At 41.9% G+C, this 24,256-nt stretch overlaps 1 protein-coding gene across 1 annotated transcript in view; it reads left to right on the plus strand.

The window, feature by feature from the left end:
• The first annotated feature begins 2,370 nt into the window (after positions 1-2,370).
• Positions 2,371-24,256, plus strand: part of CCDC68 (coiled-coil domain containing 68) — a 37,899-nt gene continuing 16,013 nt past the window's right edge. The window contains 5 exon segments of the mRNA XM_042453509.1: positions 2,371-2,429; positions 12,417-12,532; positions 18,944-19,086; positions 19,829-19,915; positions 22,422-22,559. Of these exon segments, the coding sequence (XP_042309443.1) occupies positions 12,514-12,532; positions 18,944-19,086; positions 19,829-19,915; positions 22,422-22,559 (387 nt within the window). The 5' untranslated portion in view covers positions 2,371-2,429; positions 12,417-12,513.

Genomic DNA, 24,256 nt, shown 5'->3' on the forward strand with positions numbered 1-24,256 from the left:
CGACACCGTCTGAAAATCAGTCGCGCTTTTGCAGGGGTTTTTTTTTTTCACTTTAAATCCTGTTTTCTCATGAGATCCCTCCCGTGTGATAAATGTTTTAGTCCTGCTCAGAATAGAGGACATTTTGAAATCCCTCCTGGACAAGGAGGCTGAAATGGAGGACATTTCCATGGAAATATACACCCCTGCTACTTAGTCCTGCTTAGAATGGAGGGCTTTTTTTTAAAAAAAAATTTTTTTTATTGATGGTGCAGCTGGGGGACTGTTGTTCCGATAAGAGGGCGCTTACATCTGGCGTCCCTCAAGGAGCAATTTTGTCCCCTATGCTATTCAACATTTACATGAAACTGCTGGGAGAGATAATCTGGAGACATGGGGCGCTGTGTTATCAGTACGCTGATGACACCCAAATATGTTTCTCTGTGCCTCCGACTGATGCAGTGACTAGGGATGGCATCTCTCCTCTAAATGCTTGCTTGGAGTCGGTAATGGGCTGGATGAGGGAAAACAGACTCAGTTTGAATCCAGAGAAAACGGAAGTACTCGTGATAGGCTCCCCGGGTCTGGGTAGTGAAATTTGTCCACCTGTCCTGAATGGTGTCACGCTCCCCCTGACGAACTCAGTTCGCAGTCTGGGGGTGCTTCTGGATTCGTCGCTACACCTGACATCTCAGATGGATGTGACGGTCAGGAGCACCTGCTATCAGCTTCGGCTGATACGACAGCTGCGACCCTATCTGGGCCGGGGGGGACCTTGAAACGGTGGTACATGCTCTGGTAACCTCTCGGTTGGATTTCTGTAATGCGCTCTACATGGGGCAACCCTTGTACCATACCCGGAAGCTTCAGCTAGTACAGAATATGGCAGCAAGGTTGGTTACTGGATGTTCCAAAACTAGCCTCATAACACCTATTTTACAAGATCTACACTGGCTGCCCATTCGCTTCCAGGCACAATACAAGGTGTTGGTTATTGCTTATAAAGCCCTAAATGGCTTGGGCCCAGGGTACTTGGAGGACCGCCTCTCCCCATACAATCCGCCCCGCACTCTCAGATCAGCCGGGAAGCATCTGTTGAGGGTTCCTAAGGCAAAATATATCTCGTCTTCGCAAAGGGCATTCTCCTTCTTGGCCCTGCAGACCTGGAACTCCCTTCCCGACGAGCTCCGCTCCATCACCTCTCTTGATCTTTCTAGGAAGAAACTAAAGACTTTTCTCTTCTGACAAGCTTTCCCCCATATGTCCTGATGTTATGTGGTTCTCCCTCCTGATATACAACTGTTTATCCAGCTAGTTTTCGTGTTTGTGTTTTAAGGTTGTAAGTTTTGTAGTTTTTAAATTGTATTGGGATGTTTTTAACATGTTGTTGGTGATACTTGTTTGTTAAATGTTATATTGTATCACTTTTGTTGTACACTGCTGTGATCGAATTTGGAATAGCGGTATATAAATAAAATTATTATTATTATTATTATTATTATTATTATATACGTATATATACATATACAGATATAAGATCAATAAAAATATATACGTATAACAATTACAGACTTAGACAAATTGACAAACGTTTACAAACCTGACACATATGACTCCTACAAAACATGCTCCCTAAAAGGACATTTTGAAGTCTGAAATAGAGGACATGTCCTTGGAAATAAACATCCAGGCTTCTTAGTCCTTTTCAGAATGGAGGACGTTTTGGAAATCCTTCATGGAATAGATGCCCAAAATGGAGGACATGTCCTAGAAAATATACACCCCTACTTCAAAATGGAGGACATTTTGAAATCCCTCCTGGAATAGAAGGCTGAAATGGAGGCCATGTCCTTGAAAATATACATCCCTGCTTCTTAGTCTTGCTCTGAATGGAGGACATTTTGAAATCCCTCCTGGAGAAGGAGGCTGAAATGGAGGACATGTCCTAGAAAATAGATATCCCTGCTTCTTAGACCTGCTCTGAATGGAGGACATTTTGAAATCCCTCCTGGAGAAGGAGACTGAAATGGAGGACATGTCCTAGAAAATATACATCCCTGCTTCTTAGTCTTGCTCTGAATGGAGGACAGTTTTGAAATGCCTCCTGGAAAAGGAGGCTGACATGGAGGCCATGTCCTTGAGAATAGAAATCCCTGCTTCTTAGTCCTGTTCAGAATGGAGGGCATTTTGGGGGGCAATATTTTCACTGATCTCCTATCTGTATATATATATAACGATGCCTGACTTTGAGACACATTCAGAAACGTTGACACACCTGACCCATGATGGTCGGAGCCTCCCTGGGAGGGGCGGGAGGCAGGCGGGGCTGGGGCTGGCAAGAAGACAAGGGCCAGGCAGGGAAGGACTAGGCTTAGGCATCACTCTCCGGCCTTTGGGGAAGGAGCAGGGCAAGGCGCAGCAGAGGGAGGCAGACGCGCGTTCGAACCGGGGTAAGAGCGGAACTGGGAGAGAGTCCAGATGGGGCTCCTGATGGGTCATCCACCCAAGCAAGGCAAAGGAGGGGGCAAGACAAACAAAACACGCGTGGGCTCACTTCCCACGCCTCTGTCCTGGTTTGAGAAGGAGATCTGCTTGCTTCCCTTGCTGGAAAGGCTGCCCCTCCATGGAGATCATGTCCTGGGGGCCATTGGGCATCACTCAAAGGCAGCAGGAGCCCTAGACTAAAGCCTACTTCCTCAGATGCATTTGGTGGAGGGGAAGCCAGGGAAGGACCTATATGTGCCATTGGGATGTGAGGATGTCAATACAAAGTGTTTATGTGTGTGTGTGTGTGTCTATATATGTCATTGGTATGTGAGAAGGTCAATTCAAAATCAAAATATGTAGGCATATATATATAGATATATGCCCATATATGCCTATACAGTATTATAATAATAATAATAATAATAATAATAATAATAATAATAATAATAAATAATTCCCGCCTCTCCCATGGATCAAGGCAGGATTACATCATAGAATCATAGAGTTGGAAGAGACTGCAAGGGCCATCCAGTCCAACCCCATTCTGCCATGCAGGAAATCCAAATCAAAGCATCCCCGACAGATGGCCATCCAGCCTCTGCTTAAAGACCAATAAAGTAGGAGATTCCACTACATTCCAAGGGAGTGTGTTACACTGTCAAACAGCCCTTACTGTCAGGAAGTTCCTCCTAATGTTGAGGTGGAATCTCTTTTCCTGTACCTTGCATCCATTGCTTCGGGTCCTAGTCTCTGGAGCAGCAGAAAACAAGCTTGCTCCCTCCTCAATATGAGATCCCTTCAAGTATTTAAACAGGGCTGTCATATCACCTCTTAACCTTCTCTTCTCCAGGCTAAACATCCCCAGCTGTCAATAAAATAATACAATACAAATACAAAATGTAAACAATAAAATACTAAAATACTAATAGTAATACTGAAATACAGACATTCCTATATATGCCATTGGTATGTGAGAAGCTCAATTCAAAGGTACCCTGGAGGAGTAATGTCATTTATAGGGCAACTATACTTGGCAGGGCTTTCTCAGTGAGGAACTTCCTCTCTGCTAGAGATCTGGTTCGTCCCTACACTTTCGTTTTACCAGTGTTGTTGCTGTTGTTTTTCTTGTGTGCTTTCAGGTCATTTCTAACTTATGACAAACTTAAGGCAAACCTATCATGAGGTTTTCTTGGCAAGATTCATTCAGAGGTTTGCCATTGCCTTCTCCTGCAGCTGAGAGCATGTGACTTGCCCAAGGTCACCCAGTGGGTTTCATGGTCAAGCAGGGAACTGAACCCTGGTCTCTAGGCAAACGTTCAAACCACTAAGCCATGCCTGATTCTCAGCTGAAAACATATATTTATATAAATGTTTTGCGGGAATAAGCCAAGGTTTGTTTTTTCTTTTCATAATGCTTGTATGTATTTCCTTATCAAACACTGGCAATTTCTTATTTTGGATACCTGTCACATTTCTTTTAATTTTCACTGTGCCTTTAAAAGAGGCTCTTAGCCACATAACAAGAAAGGTGTAGAATAAGCAAAATAAATAGTTCATAAAACGGTGATACTAGACTACTTTGTGGAATGAGCAGGTCTTGTCATTAGTTAGGAGTATTTGAGAGGTTTTGATCTTGTGGAAAGATGAGCTAAAATCTGTTTGGAGACAACAGCTTTTGATCTGGAAGTTTGTCTCTCTTTTCTTTGAATTTATACACTTTGTTTACTGCACATCTTGCCAGGGGAACTTTAATCTGTTCTTGTGTCATTGTGTGCCTTCGGTAGGCTTGCCATATCCCGCCTGAGGGCGGGACTGTCCCGGTTTGGGGCGGGTCCGCACGGTCCCGCCCCGGTTTGCCCCCGCCCCCGGGCAGGATGTGGCAAGCTGAGGGAGGCTTTCAGTCGCCGCTTGGGCCTCTTCCCCGCCGCGATCGCGGCGAGGCCGGGGGCCCAGGCGGGGAGGTAATCCTTCTCTCAGGGAGGCTTTCCCTCCCCGCCTGGGCCCTGGGCCTCGCTGCGATCGCGGCAGGGGCGGAGCCCAAGCGGCGAGGGAAAAATGTAGGACAAAAATTTCAAATGTAGGACACATGTTTGTGTGTCCTACATTTGAAATTTTTGTCCTACATTTTTTCCCGGTTTCAAGGTTATCTCACGGTTGAACTCTCCTTCCAAGTTAACCATTGTAACCAGTGAGTGGAAAAAGAACAACAGATTAGGGCTGACAGTTTTGTGTAATATTTTTTTCCAGGTAAAAATCATTTATTTGGCTTGTATGAGAAAATTGAGGCTTCACTCTCTTTGAAAACACCCAGTATCACTGTTTTACCAATAGGTGTTTCGTGACCTCCCTCCATGCCTTTGCTGAGATCAAAGTCCACTGGCTATGACTAGTCAGATAAGGTAGATTTCCTAGGGCACTCCTACATTAAGTAGATCCATACGGTCTTGCTTGCTTGCTCTTGTTCTTGTAGAAATGTTTTTCTGCTGGTTTCCTCCCTGTTTGCACTGAGCATAAGTTCATAAGTTACCATCTACAGGGATAGATAAGTTGACATCAGGCTGCATCAGTAAAAGTATCGTATCTAGATCAAGGGAAGTAATAGTGTCACTCTATTCTGCTTTGGTCAGGCCCCACCTGTAATATTGTGTCCAGTTCTGGGCGCCACAATTCAAAAAGGATGTTGAAAAACTGGAACGTGTCCAAAGGAGGGCAAGTAAAATGGTGAAAGGTCTAGAAACCATGTCCTATAAGGAACGACTTAAGGAGCTGGGGATGTTTAGCCTGGAGAAGAGAAGGTTAAGAGGTGATATGATAGCCCTGTTTAAATACTTGAAGGGATACCATACGGAGGAGGGAGCTGACTTGTTTTCACTTGCTCCAGAGACTAGGACCCGGAGCAATGGATGCAAGCTACAAGAAAAGAGATTCCACCTCAACATTAGGAAGAACTTCCTGACATTAAGGGCTGTTCGACAGTGGAACACACTCCCTTGGAGTGTAGTGGAATCTCCTTCCTTGGAGGTCTTTAAACAGAGGCTGGATGGCCATCTGTCGGGGAGGATTTGATTTGGATTTCCTGCATGGCAGGGGGTTGGACTAGATGGCCCTTGCGGTCTCTTCCAGTTCTATGATTCTATGATTCTATGACATGGGAACTGGGAAGTCTCATGCATCAGTGGCCTGTCAGATTATGTGTTTTAACATTTACTTGTTTTAAATCTTATTTTTATAATGTTTTAACTGGATTATTTTAATTGTTTTTAAGTGTTTTTATCTCGTCAGCCGCCTTGGGTCCCTTTTTGGGAGAAAGGCAGCATAAAAAAAGAAATATATTAATAAATATATTTATGAAAGTGAGTTTTAAAATCATCTGTCAAAAGAAGCTCCTTTTTGCAACATCTTTTCACATCTACTCATCCAACCTCATCCATGTGTGTGGCATGGGAACCTATCCCTTTTCTTTCCATGTTCTTTCTGCTGCAGGTTCCAAATTTTCTGTTAAAGAAATAATGCCCAGGAACAAAGCTACTGTGTTAACTGAGGTATACCTGTATTTACTGAGGATTTGGCAGACACATTAAACAGGCTGAATAAAGCAAAACCAGTTGCCTCGGGATAGGTGTTTCCGAATATGTACAAATGAATCTGAGCTGGGCCCTTCCGTGTTTGCAGGAGTCCTTTGTTAAAAAAAAAAAAGCTGTTGAATTATGCAGTGAATGTTTACTGATAGGGTGGGGAAGCATTGATCTTCCCGATGTTTTGGACTTTGACTCCCAGAATCCCCAGTCACAATGGCCTATGATAAGGGATAATGGGTGTTGTGGTTTATGACATCTGTACAGCTGAAGCTTTCAGTGTCTAGTACAATGGAATAGATGTGACAGAAGAACTGATACAGAACGATGCAAATGCTTTGTTGAAATTCAGCTAAATGACATCCACAGCATTCCCACAATCTGCTAAATGGGTGACCCACTTCTTTAAAAAAAAAAATAAGATTAACTTAGCAGAATTTGTTCTTGACAAACTCATGCTTTCTCCCACTGATCATTGCATTGTCAAGTACTTGCAAACAGACTCCTGTATAATCTGTTCTAATATTTTTCCTGACATTGGGTGACCTCAGTGTAGTTGCCTCGGTCTTCTTTTTTGTCCTTTTTAAAAGAAAGGGACAAGATGTGCTCCTTTCCAGTCCTCTGGCACCTCACTTGTCTTCCAGGATTTCTCCAAAATGATGGCAAGTGCTTCTATGATTATGTGTATTTTGACCACCACTGGCAAGATGGACAGATCTCAGGAGACATGAACAAAAAGACACACATTTTCAGAACAGTGAGATGCCAAGTGGTAAGAACCCACTCTTGCACACTGAGTTCAAAGTGCAAATTTACTCTCCATTACCTCAGCAGGGAAGGGAGGGGAAAAGGGCTGAATCTTGCACTTCCCAAATTCCAATAGGCCCAGGCAAAAGCAAGCTGCTGCAGCCACTCCTATTCAGTGTGCTCTTCTTCATCAATAATCTGTGCCATGTTGGTCTCAGGGTGATGTTTCTTGACCACATGTGTCTTGATTTGCCATGTGAAATGTTGGTGGGGGGGATATGCGTGCCATGGTACTTAAAGTGGAATCATTCTGCTGCCACTGTGTAGTATGAATCTGCTACCTCAGATGATTGCCTCACTCTTCCTAGTGGTGGGGTTGCCCCTGCAAATTACCTGATTTTCACCAGAATATATGATATAACACTTTTCAGGGTGCTGCTATGTGATCATCTCCCACTCCTTTGTGAGAAGGGAAAGCTTTATAGCTCCCTCAGCTATTTTATTGGTGGTGTGAGCCAGCTGATGGTGGACCTTATCACACATGGGGGGGGGGAGGGTTGCAGCTCAGATCCACAGTCACTCCTGTTCTAGCAATACAAAAAGTGATGTTTTTCCACACCAGATACAGAGTCACTCCTCTCTAGCAATGCAGATTGAGGTTAAAACGTCATGTTTTTCCACACCTGGTTGCCTTTCTGTTGTCCTTCCGAAGTGAAGGGGAAGCGAAGTCAGTTTGATTCCAAGCAAGTCACGTGATGCGGACTCAAGCAAAAGGGAGTGAGTGCACATTGTATTACCACACCAGAGCATACTTTGAGGGCTCAATGATTCGAATCAGCACCCTTGCACATGCTTAGTGGGGCTCTGGACGCTGTCCTCCTTCCCTGCCCCCTCCTTAGCTGTCATCCTTCATCGGGGTCTAGGAGAAGGCAGGGGATGATGGGATAGGTTGCGGGGGTCCCTGGGGCCAGGATCGGGATGCAGGAGCAGTCAGGGGATGATCAGTTAGCTCGCTGGGGGTCCCTGGGGCCAGGATTGGGATGCAGGAGCAGTCAGGGGATGATGGATGGGAATAGGTCGCTGGGGGTCCTGGTGGCCAGGATTCGGGAGAGGGAAGGCAGATGAGATGGGCTTGGGGGCGGCTGAAGGAGGGAGCATCAGGGTCTAGGAGAAAGCAGGGGATGATGGGATTGGTGGAGGCTGAGGAGGGGAGCAGATCAGGGTCTAGGAGAAGGCAGGGGATGTGGATTGGTGGGGGCTGAAGAGGGGACAGATCGGTCTGGAGAAGGCAAAGGATGATGGGATTGGTGGCAGGCTGAAGGAGGGGAGCAGATCGTAGGAAGATGCAGGGGACGCAGGGGATGATGGGATTGGCTGGTTGGCAGAGAGGAGGAGATGGCATGAAGGAGGAGGAGGGGGATGACGGAGCAGGACGCAGGGGCCAAGCGGGGTGGCATCGGAGTGCTTTTCCACGTCAGACCAAATCGCAGTGCAATCGAAGGCAGCCTGGAAGCGAATTCTCTGAAGTCACTTTTTCCCTGTTTTTACCAAAATGAGTGGTGACTTCAGAAACACTGCTGAAGCAATTCGCAAGGGGCTCCCATAGAAATCAATGGCGTCTGATAAAACAGTCAGTTTATGACATGAAACCGCATTGTTGGAAGTGCAATCACTTTGGAAGTGAGCTGGAACTGAGCCACAACACCACCAAAAAGCTCCGTGTGATATACTCCGGTATTTGATATGATGCTAGTGCTTTGCAGAAAGAGAAGAATGAAGCAGCTTTGCCTGTGGTTCTATGGATGTTTGCTTATGCAAATGCTGACATTCTTTCAAACCTGTCCCCAGACATTCATAAGACAAAGCAGGACATTTTCCTTGCATAGGGAAAGCAAATAACAGAGTTGCTAAATAATTATTGAGAATAATTACCAAGATCAGGATAGGAATTAATATTTGCAAAACCCTTGGTAATAATCTTGGGAATATTTGTCTACCAGCCTTGTAATGATCAGATGTTATGTTCGGATGGAGTGGGGGTTTTTTAAAAAAACAATAACATGGGAAATAGGTTGCTGTGTACTGCCTGTTTTTACGGTGAAATCCTATTCATCTCTGCTCTGGAGGGATTATTTGATATATGAGGTTCACTTTATTTTGCATACAGTTAAAACAAAAACACCTTCATGTTGTTTCATCCCTGAATATGCAGACATTCATGAACATTGCTAAAATATTTCAAAATGAAATTGAAACAAAATTTGAACCAGAAGAATTGATTGAAAATAGCCATTTTCAACATGGAGAGGAAATATTTTACCTATCTGCTAAATATTTATTAAAGATGAGGAAAGTCTCAGAATAAAATAAGTGGCAACAATAACTCAGCACAACTATGCTGAGCACATCACGATTCAAAGCCCTGGATCTAGATGAATGAATCTGCTAGTTTTCATTTCTCCCATATTCAGATTTTTAATTCTTCCATTCTACGTGTAAGGACATTTGCACATTTCAGTAAACTATTTTTTTTATTAAAAATGAACTAAAATGGTGTTGTTATACATCCCTGTTTCCAGATAAGTGAATATAGGATTGCAGTCTTAAAATGCTAGACCTCTGAGTAGAGTTCTCACTGTTGTGGCAAACTTTTTCGTAACCTGCACCATTTCACTCTGCATGAGGTTAAATGTTTTCTGCATATAGCAATAGCACTTACATTTCTATACCGCTTTATAGTGCTGAGCACTATATAGAACACTAGCATGTCAAAGAGAAGACTGTTCCTGTTCATTCAGGAACAACCATTTGAAATTTTTAGAAAAAGAAGTAGGACCTGTGTTCAAAGCACTTGGGAGAAATACATTATACCAATACACCTGCTTCAAGCTGCAGAGACATAATCTGTTCTAGTTCTAACTAAAATCTATCAAGAAATATGGGAAATAAAAAAATGGCCCAAAGATTGGAAACAACATATATTCCAAATCCCAAGGGCACACAAAGGATTGTAGTAACCACATGACCATTGCATCAATTTTCCATGCAAGCATAGTGATGCTCAAAATTAAACAACAAAAATTTATAATATATGGAGCAAGAAATAGCAGTTGTCCAAGCTGGATTCAGGCAAAGAAGAAGCATTAGATTTCATATTGCAAACATATGCCATGATTACGCCGCCACCATGTACTAGGGTTGCAGGGCAGGTGGTTGCTCCGCCCTGTGCAACCCATGCCAATAACAACTTGCTGAGCATCTTGTTTACAACAGCCAAGCAGATTCATTTAGAAAAGTCTGATGTACTAATTGGATTGGTATAGGGTACAAGATGTACTAACTGGATTGGTATAGGGTACAAGAGTACTGTCCAGTCACCTTTAGTGGATATCCCTCTCCCCATGTTTACAGGAAGAGAACAGGAAGGTCACAAAGATGATAATCCACCACTATACTCACCTTCCAAGCTACTTGTGTTTAGATCAGGAGTTTTCAATTTGTGGTCCTTTCACATGTTCTTGGATAGGCCATTATCATTTCCACATTTTGGTGCAACATTTCAGCTTCCTGGGACACTTGATCATCAGTTGTTCTGCTGTTGGATATTCATAATATCCACCCTGTTTTATATTTCTGTTAAAACAAATTTATTTCATTTTAATTCCATCAATGCCCATGCCCAAGTATATCTTGTAGCAGTTCATTTCATAAATGAATCATGTGGTGGTTGGTCTGTCTTGAATCACTTCTGATCATATCTTTCTCTGGTCCTCTTCATCTCTCCCCAGCCTAAATAGCCAGAAAAATATCAGTCCTTCATTGTAAAGAAGAGTTTCCAACCCCTGAATTAGTTAGGTTGCCTCTTTCTGCAGTTCTCTGATGTTCTTTGAAGTTGCCAGAAAGGCACACTATATGCCAGATGTGGCCATGCCATTGATTTATGTAAGTGCATTGTTGTGCTAGCTGTTTTATTTCCAAGCCTCCCTTTTCATAACCTGAAGCATGAAACTTTTTTTTTCAAATCATGAAATTGCATCAAACTAACATTTTCACTGAGCACAGTGAAATAACCCTGGAAAAAGCTGTCCTCTGTTAATTTGTTTATCCCTCTCTAAGGCCTTCTAAGCCAGTGGCTATTAGCACAACCAAGCTCTTTCTGTTCTGGAACAGACATTCAAATTTCCCCATGAACACCATCCATATTGTGTCATCTGGGTGAACCATCCTCCCAAACAAGCAAAGACAGGTTCTTTCCAGACTGGAAGTAGTGCAGATGATACTTTGTGACAGTTGCCTTCTCATGCCTCATTAGGGAGAACACCAAATTATGAATTAAGTGTGATAACTGGAGGGTGTATCCTTGTAGTGATGACTGTATACTAGGTGGAACAAACATACTTGGAGATTTGAATTGGCATCCTCACATACCAATGACACATACATGTCTGTGCCTGGCTTCCACTCCAGCAAATGCATCTGAGGAAGTAGACGGAAGTCAACAAAAGCTCATGCTGCCAATTTCTTTCTTTCAGTTAGTCTCAAAGGTTCTACAAGATCTCTCTACATACTGATTCTACAGACTAACACCACTATATCCTTGAATACTTGGAGATTGTAGGCCAAATTATCTGAGGACCTTGTATTAGTTCTTTTCAGATAGCAATACCATTTTGAACACATTTGTCTGATTTCAGAAACTAAGCAGCATCAGTCCTGTTTAGTATTTGGATGGAGACCACCAAATAGGTAGGTTGAAGAAAAAGCTCTTCTGAAAGCCCAGGAAAGCTCCTGTCCATGAGAGTTGACACTTCTAGGCTAGATAGATCAATGAATCTGGAGACCCTGGGGAAGTTGCTGCACTTTTTCAGCTGCACCAACCTGTAAAGGTTCTTGTAAGGACCCGTTTTGAGGCATTTGCCCATGTTCTCTACCACAGTTTTATTTCAACATAGCCTTTTAACAAATCATTTAAAAAAAATTAACAGGATGAATTACTGGTCTAGGGCAAACCCAGGACAAGCCTTTCCAGAAACTTGCCTTGTCATAATGTCTCTTGACTATCCCCTTGCACTGGAAGGTACATGACAGTCTGTCTGTAGAGTGTTAAATAATTTCCAGTCTTCAAAATGAAGTTTGTGTAGTACAGTGGTGGTTTTGTGAATCAGGAAGCTTGCCTTCCAACTGTCCCGGTTTGGCAGGGAGAGAACTGATTAATCCTCTGTGCTTGTTTTCATTGGAAATGGTGTATGTGTGTGCAGTGAAACTGGTTTAAAGCCCCTTCTCTCTGAACTACCCCTGAATGGCCTATGGCACATACTTCAATAAGGGGTAAATGGTGCGATTAACAGCTATTCATGGGATTTTCCCATTCATTGAAAGCAATGGCAGATTGACTACAGGATACTTACAGCCCAGCCACGAGGTTGTGCGATAAGTTCACGTGATTACAGTTTTGATCCCGCTTCTGTCCCACTATTTAAGAACCATGCAATAATCTCCTTGGTTTGATATGCTGTAAGGGAGCTTCCTATCCTCCCACTGAAGAGTATTATATTGTGATAAGGCATCTAGTTATCATCCTTTCCCTCACATCTCATTTTTCACCTTTCATTTATTTTTATCCCTCAGCCATCTTGGCACATGAATTGGAAATCTTGTCCTCGGGATAACTACAATCAAGTGTGCTCAAAACAGTCTTTTGGGAAAGGGCAGTACCTCGTTCAGCATGAGCTGTGAAAAGACAAGTGGGTAATGGCAATTACTTTGGGGAATGAGAACTCCTTTGGCTCCAAGCAATGCGGGAGTCTTTTTATTTGTCTTGTGTTTAGGACATCTACATGTTTATGTTGCAGTTATGCATGTTTTTACTCTATTCTTGCCCAATCGGGAAACCTACTGAGGTATGGAATTACAGTTCCTATCGCCCTGAGCCAGCAGTCAATGATCACGTTGTTTGTGGATTGTAGAACTTTTCATACAATACACCTGGAAGGTGCTAGATAGGATTTTTTTTTTAAGTTTCTCCCAGAAACCTCTTCCCAGAATGAAAAGAAGTGCCTGAACAGACAGGCCAAAATAAAGCTGCTTTGGGCCACTTTGGAAGTGTGTTGTTTAAATGACGTATGCATCCTAAGAGGCCGGAAGCTGCACCAAAGCCACACTGGAGCTACGATTGGAGTGCAGCTTTGGTGCAGCTTCTGGCCTCTTAAGATGTGTGTGTCATTTAAACAGCATACCTCCAAAGTGACCTGAAACAGCTTTATTTTGGCCTGTCTGTTTGGACCCAAAGTAAAGAGTGATGGAGGGTCTACTACATAGGAGTATTCATTGATTTTAAAAAAAACATTTGTTTCATAAAAGGAATTAGCAACATCATAAAATGATAAAATATCTCTCAAAGTAGGCAATTTCATTTTTGTAATTTGTGCAATGGCAAACCCTCTCTGAAGAAACTTGCCAAGAAAACCACATTGATAGGTTTGCCTTAGGGTCACCATTAGTCAGAAATAACTTGAAGGCACACAACAACAACAACAACTTGCTTTTTAATTAACTATACATAGAAAATGCAATGACTAGGATCCCATGATAGAGCTCTATTAGATTTTCCTGCTTCCACGAAACACTACTCCACAGCCCATGTGCACATCAAAACTCCAGAGGGCTGAGAAACTCTCCAGAGAAGATTTCTGGTGCCATAGACAGCTGCAGCTGGAAGGGGAAAGCATAGAAAGCCATTGTTCACTGGCCCTGGAAATCAGTACGCCCAACTCAATCTTGTTCATTATCAACTCTTTGTTGTTATGTGCCTCCTAGTCATTTCTGATCTGACTTATGCCAAGCCTAAGGAGAACCTGCCATGGAGGTTTCTTGGAAAGATTTGTAAGCAAGGATTTTCTATTGCCTTCCTCTGAGGTTGAGGGAGTGACTTGCCCAAGGTCACCCCATGGGTTTCTATGGCCTACCAGGGATTTGAATCCTGTTCTCCCAGAAGCCTAGTCCAATGCTGAAACCACTACACATTGTTGGCTCTTTACTAACTCTTTAGGAATGCTATAATTAGTACGTTTACAGCTTTCTAGGTGTGTGCATTCATTTCTTATCAAATATAAGCAATGTTGTGAGACAAGTCTTGTTCCCCCATACCTGTCGTTCGGGGTGGGTGGGTTGAAGGTTCTTTGCCTTAGCCCTTCCTTGAAGTTCCTTGGATTCTACTATTTTCATTACCTCATCTGCCAAGGTTGTAAACAGCAGTATTGCCTAGCAGGCAGATTAACTGCAACACTCCCCTTAAGAAACTATTAAGCTTTGTACTTTCAGCAAATTTATATAACAGGAGAATATTCACGCAGCTTTACCTCTCTTATGTATTTATGAAATGGAAAAAATTAGTTTATGGAAGTCACACATTTCTTGTGGAGAACATATCCAGGGATCTTGTTATCCACTGGGGTTTGGTTTCAGGACCCCCTGTGGGTAACAAAATCCGTGGATGCTCAAGTCCCATTAAATAGCAAAATGGTGACCCTTATATTAAATGGCAAAATAAAGGTTTGCTTTTTGAAATTTATTTTATTTTATTTTATGGAATATTTTCAAGCCATGAATGCTTGAATCCATAGATAAAAAATCTGTGGATGAGGAGGGCTGACTGTAGCCCATTTTCAGACATATACAGACACTGCATTAATTCAGCATAGCTATAATCATCTGGCCAAAGATGAGTATTTCTCAATTAACAAGTTTTAACAGAGAATGGTAAACTGCTTAGGAAGCAGTTCATATATATGAGTGCCCTCTTTCCAGTTGGATTGAAGTCCTTTTTATTTCTGTGACTGATACATGCTATGTTAATCCAATAAAAGTAATATGTCATAAAGTACGGACAAGAATAGGGTTGTCAGAAAGAAAACTGGAGAAGGCTCCTGTATATTTAATGGTTGTGCAGAAGAGCAAAATGCACCCAAGTAAGTTTTGGTAGGGCTGCCCCAAAAAACAACAACCCCTCACTTAACCTGGGGTAACCAACCTTGGGGTTCCCCCCCCCCCAAGTTTTCTTAAAAAATTGCATTGTTGAATATATGTATGTATGAATATAAACAGGTATCAAACTCTGCATGCCTTGAACCTGTTTTGAATACATCTGCATCATCGACTCCATCTTTATTTGAGTGCTGTTACATGTGAGCAACAGAACTCACAGAGATGCACAGAGATGCAGTTCAAATTTTTAAAATTGTATAAACAACAAAATGGATGTGTGGATGAGATTATCCGGATAGTTGTGCAAAAACACAACAACATCTGAATAATCCTGACTTTTATAAAAGGAAGTCATGCGAAGATATGGCTTGCTCACTAGGTGGCACCAGATTTAACTGTATCTGGACTTTCTGGAGCGTGTGTGTACTAGAGAGACAATAAAGTTATCATCTCTCTTTATGGTCTGTGCTCTTGATATCCTCCTGAAATTCTCAGAATGTTAAATTCTATGCCAAATCTCAAGGTGCAGTCTTTGCATGACCCTCTTGTAGATCGGTGGTTCTCTCCTTTTGTCCTCAAGGTGGTTTTCACTTTAGCTCCCACAATCCCTGTGGCATGCTGGCTGGGACCTCTGGGAGTGAAAATCCAAAACACTCAGAAGACTGAAAATTGAGAACCACTGTTGCAGAGAATCCCTCACCAAAAACCGTACTGACTGATGGGAATTGCAATTCAACACCATCTGAAGGGTGATAAATTGCCCACCTCTGTCATTCAGTGTGCATACAACTAAGGGAAGTGGCTTCCTTCTTGTTTGTAAGGGGAAAGACAGAAGTGTTAAAGTAACAATGCTGGAGGATTTCAGAGATAAACAGAATATGTGTAGCTATGAGATTAATTCATCAAACACTGGATGTCACCATTGTACTACATAAACATCACTGATATTGAGCAGTGCGGGCTCCCATTGAGTTCAAACTAGGACACTTTTTCTTTCTCTGCCGTGCAGTTAAGGAAGTGTTGGGGCCCAGTCTCTGAACATATGGGAACCTACTTCTTTTCACAGTTGTTTCTGAATTTTGATTGTTGTGGTTGTTGTTGTGTGCCTTCAAGTCATTTCTGAGTTGCGGTGACCCTAAGGCAAACTTATCATGGAGATTTCTTGGCAAGATTTGAGAGCATGTGAATTGTCCAAGATCACCAGGTGGGTTTCATGGCCGAGAAGGGAATTAGTCCCGAGTTATGAATTTTGTTACACATGTTGAAATCAGTATCAATGCAATCCAACAAAATACTGACTGGGCTGAATGTTTGTATTGCTTCCTTGTTACTTTAACACACTGCCATATTATATGGTTTGGTCATTGCCATCCACATGATATTATTTACTTGTAGACAAAGTCCCATCATCTCAGGTGTATTATCATATCATCACCCAACTGACCAGGCTAGAAACTATATATCATAGTTTATAGTGAACGACTTCTCAGAATCTTACATTGTTTCTCATTTCTAACTTGCGTGTAGGAAATATGCTGGCTTTGTATTGTGGTGTTTATGATATTTATGTAGTACAATGTAAAATCCTTGTACTTTTAAATAGAAATGTTTAATGTCCTTGATCTCTAAAATGTACATTTGTATGCTCTGGGCATGAGGTATAACTGTTTCTTGTAATGTATTTATGATTCATACTGATATTGTTTTCTAATGTGTGCTTACTGAGTGTACACAGTGCAATGAATGTCAAAGGCTGAGAAGAGATGGTAGTGTTTTCAGAGAGCTGAGGCTGGTTTAAAGTAGAGCTTGCTGTCCATGGTGTATAAACACACCCCACTTTCTCTCTTGGTAAACAATGTTTGCATTTGTTTATTGTTTCAAAGACCCACAATACCAAAGTGGTTAGGACTTAAAAGATGGTTTCATAAATAGAGAGCCAGCATAGTATAGTAGTTTGAAAGTTGTGCCCAGTGCATACAAATGGACTATGACTTTGGAGACCAGGGTTCGAATTCCTGCTCATCCATGGAACCTACTGGGTGGTCTTAGATGAGTCATACTCTCTCAGCCTCAGAGAAAAGCAAAGGCAAAGCCTTTCTGAACAAATCTTATCAAGAAAACTACAGGATAGGTTCATCTTAGGTTCACCATTAGTTGGAAACTACTTGAAGTCACACAACTATAATAAATAGATGGAATTCATTATATGAATGATTATATGATTCCATGCTAATGTTACAGTATATACTAAAATGACAGCTGAAGTAACATGTCAACAAGTTAATGATCCCAGAGTTGAAAAGTTTCCTTTGGAAACTACAGCTCCCAGAATCCAAGAGCTAGTATGGCTACTATGCAATGCTGTTGCAGCACAAATCTGAAGGCCATGTTTTTCGAATGGAAGTCTCTTCAACTGATTGCCAAATGAACAAGGAAACACATCATCGAAAAAGAAAACGAGAGAATCTAGATTGGCATAAAATTTGCAGGTCTAATTCTAAATTTATGTAGATGCAAACTTAGAAACAATTGCCATAATTTAACAAAATTTGTAATACATCTTAAGATAGTAGGAATAGTGTAACCATTTGAGTTTTTCAACCTCTGATCTTAACTATGTGTTTTTTTTAATAAAAGGCAACAATATTATTTTAATTAATGCAACAATGCACTATTTAACTGAGAGCCAGCATGACATAGTGGTGTCAGTGTTAGACTACAGCTCTGGAGATTAGGGTTTGATTCCTGACTCAGACAGGGAAACCCACCTGATGACCATGGGCAAGCCACACACTCATAGAATCATAGAATCATAGAGTTGGAAGAGACCACTAGGGCCATCGAGTCCAACCCCCTGCCATGCAGGAAATCCAAATCAAAGCATCCCCGACAGATGGCCATCCAGCCTCCGTTTGAAGACCTCCAAGGAGGGAGACTCCACTACACTCCAAGGAAGTGTGTTCCACTGTCGAACAGCCCTTACTGTCAGGAAGTTCCTCCTAATGTTGAGGTGGAATCTCTTTTCCTGCAGCTTGCATCCACTGCTCCGGGTCCTAGTCTCTGGAGCAGCAGAAAACAAGCTTGCTCCCTCCTTAATATGACATCCCTTCAAATATTTAAACAGAGCTATCATATCAGCCCCAGAAAAACCTGTGATATGGTCATCTTAGCATAACCATAAGTCAGAAAGAACTTGAAGGCACAAAACAACAAGAGTAATATTTAATTATATTATATAATAAGTTAAAATAATATGTCTAAATAATAAAATATAAAAAACACAATATATTTTTAAAAGATATATTTAGAAATACAACGATGGCTAGAGTGTCCCCAAAATGGCACCCCCACAGCAAAGCAACATTTCAGGAATAACACTTGTTATACCTAAAATGTTTTGGGCTGTGTGTGTGTGTGTGTGTATTTTTGGCCATTTTTGTGTTTTTCATAATAAATTTAAAAGTAACTAAAAAACAATCCATGACTGACATATTATCATCAGTAGTAAAGTATTAGTTGTGCATTACTGTATTCATGCATAACAGTAATGCTAATGAATACAGTAAGATACTAATGAATCACTCCTCCAAAAACAAGCAGTGTCCATAAGTTCCATCTTTAAAATACTGATAGAAAAGAAATTAATTCCTTTTATAAAATGCTGTTCCAGGCTCTGTTATTTAACCTGGTCTGGGTAGGCTTTCAAATAGGTGACTGTTCTCTCACAGCCTTTCAAATCAGTGACCCTCTTCTCTCAAGTAGGATACTTTGTGGTCCCATTTTCACATGAGATAACTTGAGTCCTTCAGAGTCAGTCTCCTTGCTGTTCGAGATTAGAACAATAATGAAAATTTCAAGGGGATACTTCTGTTAACTCTGAACTATTCTGAAATGTGTTAAAGGAAGGGGTTACCCTCCTTGCTGTACCTAAACAATAAACCTTTTCAGAGGACAAAATGAACCAGAGGAGTTGTGAATCCACAGACACATTGCACAGTATTAGTGCACAATATTTTCTTATTATGCATCTTCATCATAATTTGGTCCCCTGCCCCACCTTTTACAATATGCATTCTTATCATCTGGACATGCCTGTTAAATCCATTGGTTAGAGTTATGCATCTTTGCCATGTCTTTCAGTCTAATTAACGCTTGTGTTCTTTTCAACACAGATCACCCTCCAATCCGGATAATGACTACCACATTAGTGGTAACACAACACATCATGAAACAGGACAGGGGGACTGAGAGAGATTACTTCTTGAATGGACCAACCATATCTGAGATTACTGAAGAAACTGAATATATAAAACAGGTACTATTTCCCATGAACATATGAAGGTGCATTTTGTGGAACCAGAACAATAGTACATCTAGTCTAATATAGACTAGGATCACCCTAAGTCAGAGTCAACTTGAAGGCACATAACAAGAACAGCAGTAGCAGCAACAACAGCAACAACAACAAGAAAAAGTTCAGTCACCAAGCACAGGTAGCTGTCATCCATCTGTGAACTAGTTATGCCATGAAATGCATAGAATATTAGCTATCTGAGCTTAGCATATTTTGAAATTTATTTTAAAAGAATGTGAGGATTTCGATTGAAATTGTACCTACATATTATATGTATCTGTGCTCTGTGTGTGTGTGCGTGCGTGCGTATGCACTCACACATGCCCCCCTTCAAGTTGTCTGTCAATTTATGGCAACCTCATAAATTTCATTAGAGTGTTCCAAGGCAAGGAATATTCAGAGATAGTTTTACCAATTTCTTCCTCTGAAATGTAGCTTACAGCACCTCGTATTCATTATTGGTCTCTCATCCAAGTACTAAACCAGGGCTGATCCTGCTTAGCTTCTAAGATCGGGCAGGATCTGGTGCCTTTAGGGTATTTAGACCTTTTTAAAAATGTGTGTATATGTATATATATAACAGCCAGATGCTAGATGGTAGGACATCAGTTGTAGTGAAACATAAATCTGAACTGTATTTGTATGCAGCTTAAATTTCCAGACAGATGTTGAGATTGGGATTGCTTTTGCTTTTCCCCTGCAGATTAGATCCACTCTTGCAAAGGTTCAGCCTCTTCTGTATAAAAATGAGTTTAGCCATGGGGTTGCAAATGGCATGCTGGATTCAAAGGTATGGATGGATTTTCTTCCTGAAAATATGTATTATATTGGTCAAGATGTATCTATTATGTATAGTGTAAGTCAAGACAGCCAATTTTGTAGGACTATAGATTTTACTGTTGAACACCTAAACCACTGTTACCTCCACCCTTAACCACCACTACCACACTGAGTTTTAGCCAGCTCATGATCTCCCTTGTAGATTTCTGAAAATAGTCCCTTTAATTCAGGCATTGGCTTCACCCCTTGCATAGCTGGTGTCACAGCTAAGACTCACTATTTGCCCGATAAAGGTGCAGAATTAGGACACACATTAATAGGAGGCTTGCAGGCCTCTCCAAACCCAGCAAGGGTTGGACGTTCCCAAAGAATGTTAAGGAATTATACTTGGCTTTTAGCTGCTTAACACCCATAATTTGCAAACCCAGGGAGAAAGAGTTTGCTGCCTGATGAGGTGTTCCAAGTGCTAATTAATCTTGTAGGCAGAGAATGTGGTCCTGGAGGAATCAAAAGCTGTTATTTATCAGGGCTGTTGTGCGAATGCTTTCAAATATGAATCCCTTGGGAGCTGAGCAAATTGAACAAGATGCTTTATTGCCAGAGGGCTAAGAGAGTGAAAATAAGTCTGGACTAAAATCTTACAAGGTCTCAGTTCAACATGAGGATGAAGGAGAGGGCCACATCCTTCATCCTGTAGGCTTCATCTAGCAACTGATTGTAAATCTGCCACCTTGTTAGGATTATTGGAAGCTGCCTTTTATAAATGCCCAGAATTCTTATCCACCTAGTACAAGGTAGGGGAAAATATTTTGTTAAGGGCTCCATTGCCTCAGAGGCAATTTTTCTGGGGAGAGATATTTTCCATTTTTTCATCAAGGCCAGAGCTGCAGGTGGGTGAGGTCAGAATCTTTATCCACTCAATCTGAGGCAGTATCCAGACCAGCGCTTTGTGCTGGCCTGGATACGTGCAAGGGTTGCCTCGGGGCGTCCTTTACAGACGCCCCGCAACCCTACCACGTAACCACGGTGCCAAAATGTCAGTGCCCTATCTACATGGGCACTGCCATTATGATGTCACGGCGATGCCGCAGCCAAATGCTGCAGCGCAGGCGTGACATGCGCGCGCCGCTACAGGGCACTTGTGGCGCCCTTTCAGCAGTGCCGAAAGGAGCTCCTTTCGCTGCGTGTTTCTCTTTCCCTGCCACTGTGCCCCAAGGACACCCCTTTCCAGGCTGCAGGGAAGCAATGGATCACTAATTATGAAGTCAAACCCTAAGGCCTTGCCATTCAACAAGAAAACAACACACAGATTAATATATAAATCACTTCCTCTCAACTAAGGGTTACACAGTATATATACCTCACTCACTTCCATTCCAGCATTCTCTGAAGATGCCAGTCACAAGTGCTGGTGAAACATCAGGAATAAACTCTTCCAGAACACAGCCACATAGCACCACCACCACCACCACCACCAAAAAAATTCCACACAAACTACAGTAGTCAGGTTGTTCCTTACATCACACGTTGTTCTTCTTTTTTTAAAAAAAAGTGGAGCTAGTGGCATCACTAGGTGGTTGAGGGGAGTGTGGACTCCCCTCAACCACCTAGAGGAGGAGTGACATCTGGTCAGGCATTCTGCTGCTGTGGCAAAGGATCAAGTACACCCTTTGTGGCTTTGCTGCCACTCTGACTGTCTCCCCAGGAAGGGAGCTGAGGTGGTGGCGAGGGCAGTGGAGGGGTGAGAGTGCCCTCCTGGCTTTGTCACCACCCTGGCTCTGTTCCTGGAGAGGAAGCTAAGGTGGCAGTGATGGTGGCAGAGCATGCACCAGGTGAGCAAGGCAGAAGAAGAGGAGAGTGGGGCAGGCAGTCGCTGCCATCCCCCCTCAGCAGCCCCAACATCAAGTGTCACCAAGCCTAGTGACACCACTGAATGGAGCCATTTTGCTGATTGATGTATTCTCAGCAGGCTTAATTACCAGGTGGATGCCTGGGCAAAAAGTCCATTAATGGTCTTAATGGACAGAAAGTTGGTTTATTTAAGAGGGGATATCTTTTCGACTTGCTCTGTTTCTATGTTGTGAAATGGAATGGCATGTGTAGGAAGGGCTTTTCTTACAGTCTTACCATCATGGAAGCCAATTCAGCTGTAGGAGGAAGTAGAAGATGAGTACTGCATGGTCAAGAGTGCAGCATGGTCACGGGGAAGGGTATAATTGTGGAAGGTTGGGGTAGAGGAGAAGAGCCAGGATGGCTTCAAAGATGTTGTGACTGAATTGTGATTCCTAAATAGCTGTTCCCTTCTCTAATCATTCATCCTTCATATATGTGCTTGGGCATATATATATTCAGTGACTCAGTTGCAGTTGATGCAATGGTGCAATCACATTGAGGTTCTATTTTTGGTACCAATGTAATCAACACAACACCTGAACTTATTTGTCTCCGTAACCTGTAAGAACACAAGGATGAGAACCAAAAACATGTCTGATTTTTAAAATGTTATTTGGTTTTAGCCACATTTCCAAGAACCTGGACTGGGACCTGATGAAAAGTCCCTGTCCATGAGCTACAACGAGACAGTGGAAAAGATGAAACAAGCAGAAGAAGAACTGACACGGGTGAACAAAGAAAATGAACAGTTAAAGATCAAGGTGTGTCTGTATTTCTGCAAGAGGTTTGAAAGAGGTTTGTTGTTGTTGTGTGCCTTCAAGTCATTTACAACGTATGGCGACCCTAAGACAACTTATCATGGAGTTTTCTTGCCAAGATTTGTTCAGAGGAGGTTTGGCATTGCCTTCCCCTGAGTTTGAGAGCATGTGACTTGCCCAAGGTCATCCAGTGGGTTTTATGTCTGACCTGGGAATCGAACCCTGGTTTCCAGGGTCATAGTCCAGTGCTCAAATCACTATGCCATGCTGTCTCTCCCTGTGAAAGAGGTACTTTGGTATAATTAGTGACACATAGCAACCATTTCTGTTGTAGATTACGATGATGGTAATGGTGTTGATGATGATGCTGATGATGATTTAAATCACTCACAGTTAGTCTTGAAACTGATCTAAAACCAGAGCATAGAAGTATTCCACTAAAAGTAACAATGTCATCTATAACTTTTTAGCTCAAGAGTTGCAAAAGCATAACATTCTTTTAAGAAACAGCCAAATGACTGGCAGCATTGTTACTACTTTTGTGTGTGTGTAATGACTATTTGTTCATTCTAAAACATTGATCTAGATCCTTGAGTTAGTGCCAACAAGAGTAGAGCCATTGAATCAGTTGGATTTACATATGTGTTGACAACAACTGACTTAAGGGGTTGACTCTAGTTGGGACTAATAAACACAGTCCCAACCATTGTTTTATCTGGGACTATTTGGGCCATTTTAGGCTATTAGTCATTTGTTAAAAGCTTTGAAAATACATTAATTAACAGTAGCACATTGCTAATATCTTATTAATGTGTTACTCATAAAGTAAAGTGTTAGCTTTGTTAAAGCTAATGTGTCAATGCTTAAAAATAACTAGGGTATGGCGGTAGAGCATGTTTGAATGTTAATCTACTTTGGAAGGCTCCCTGCCAGCATGGTGTAGTGGACTGAGATATGGAATAAGAAATTTCTTGGAAAATCTGCAGAATGATAGCCAATGGTTCATGGATCACCACTGACCCATGGTCCACCTCTTTGAGTTGCACTTCTTTAGAGCAATTTGGAAGAGCCCTTAGAATACAAATCTAACTGGTTTAGATGTCCAGCAGAAGCTGGGTTGAATCCAAACTTCTCCTAGCCTAATAATGTTGGAAGCTACTTAGGATCACCCTCACTCTGGTTTAGGTTTGTTCTGGCATTGTGGTGGTGCCTCTAGTTTGGAAGATGATTGGATCAGAGCATAATGCTCTGCTTACACAATTCCATGTCTCCCCTTCTCCAGCAACTGCCAAGAACTGAGAAGAACTGCGGTAGTGGCTATGAGGAAATCAGGCAGGAAAATCAGAATTGGAAATACAGTGGTCCCTCGACATTAGGGGTGCAGGACCCCCTGAAAGTGGGAAAATCACAAATAAAAAAAAGCGTACACATTTAAAAAAAAATAACACCTGAAAGAACACCTCTCTAGAAATCTTTAGGTCCTCCAACACAACTTTGTGGTCAACATCAGGTGGGGAAGTTGACCATAGAATCACACTGGAGGACCTACAGATTCCCAGATAAGTGTTTTCTCTAGGAATCTCTAAATCCTCCAGCATGACTTTATGGTCAACTTGTGGCAGCATTGTGCTGGAGGATCTAGCGATTCCCAGAGAGAACAGATTAGTTAAATCTGTGAATAATCAAATCTTCAAAAGTCA

Source organism: Sceloporus undulatus, chromosome 2 (assembly GCF_019175285.1).
Source record: "Sceloporus undulatus isolate JIND9_A2432 ecotype Alabama chromosome 2, SceUnd_v1.1, whole genome shotgun sequence".
Lineage (NCBI taxonomy): Eukaryota > Metazoa > Chordata > Lepidosauria > Squamata > Phrynosomatidae > Sceloporus > Sceloporus undulatus.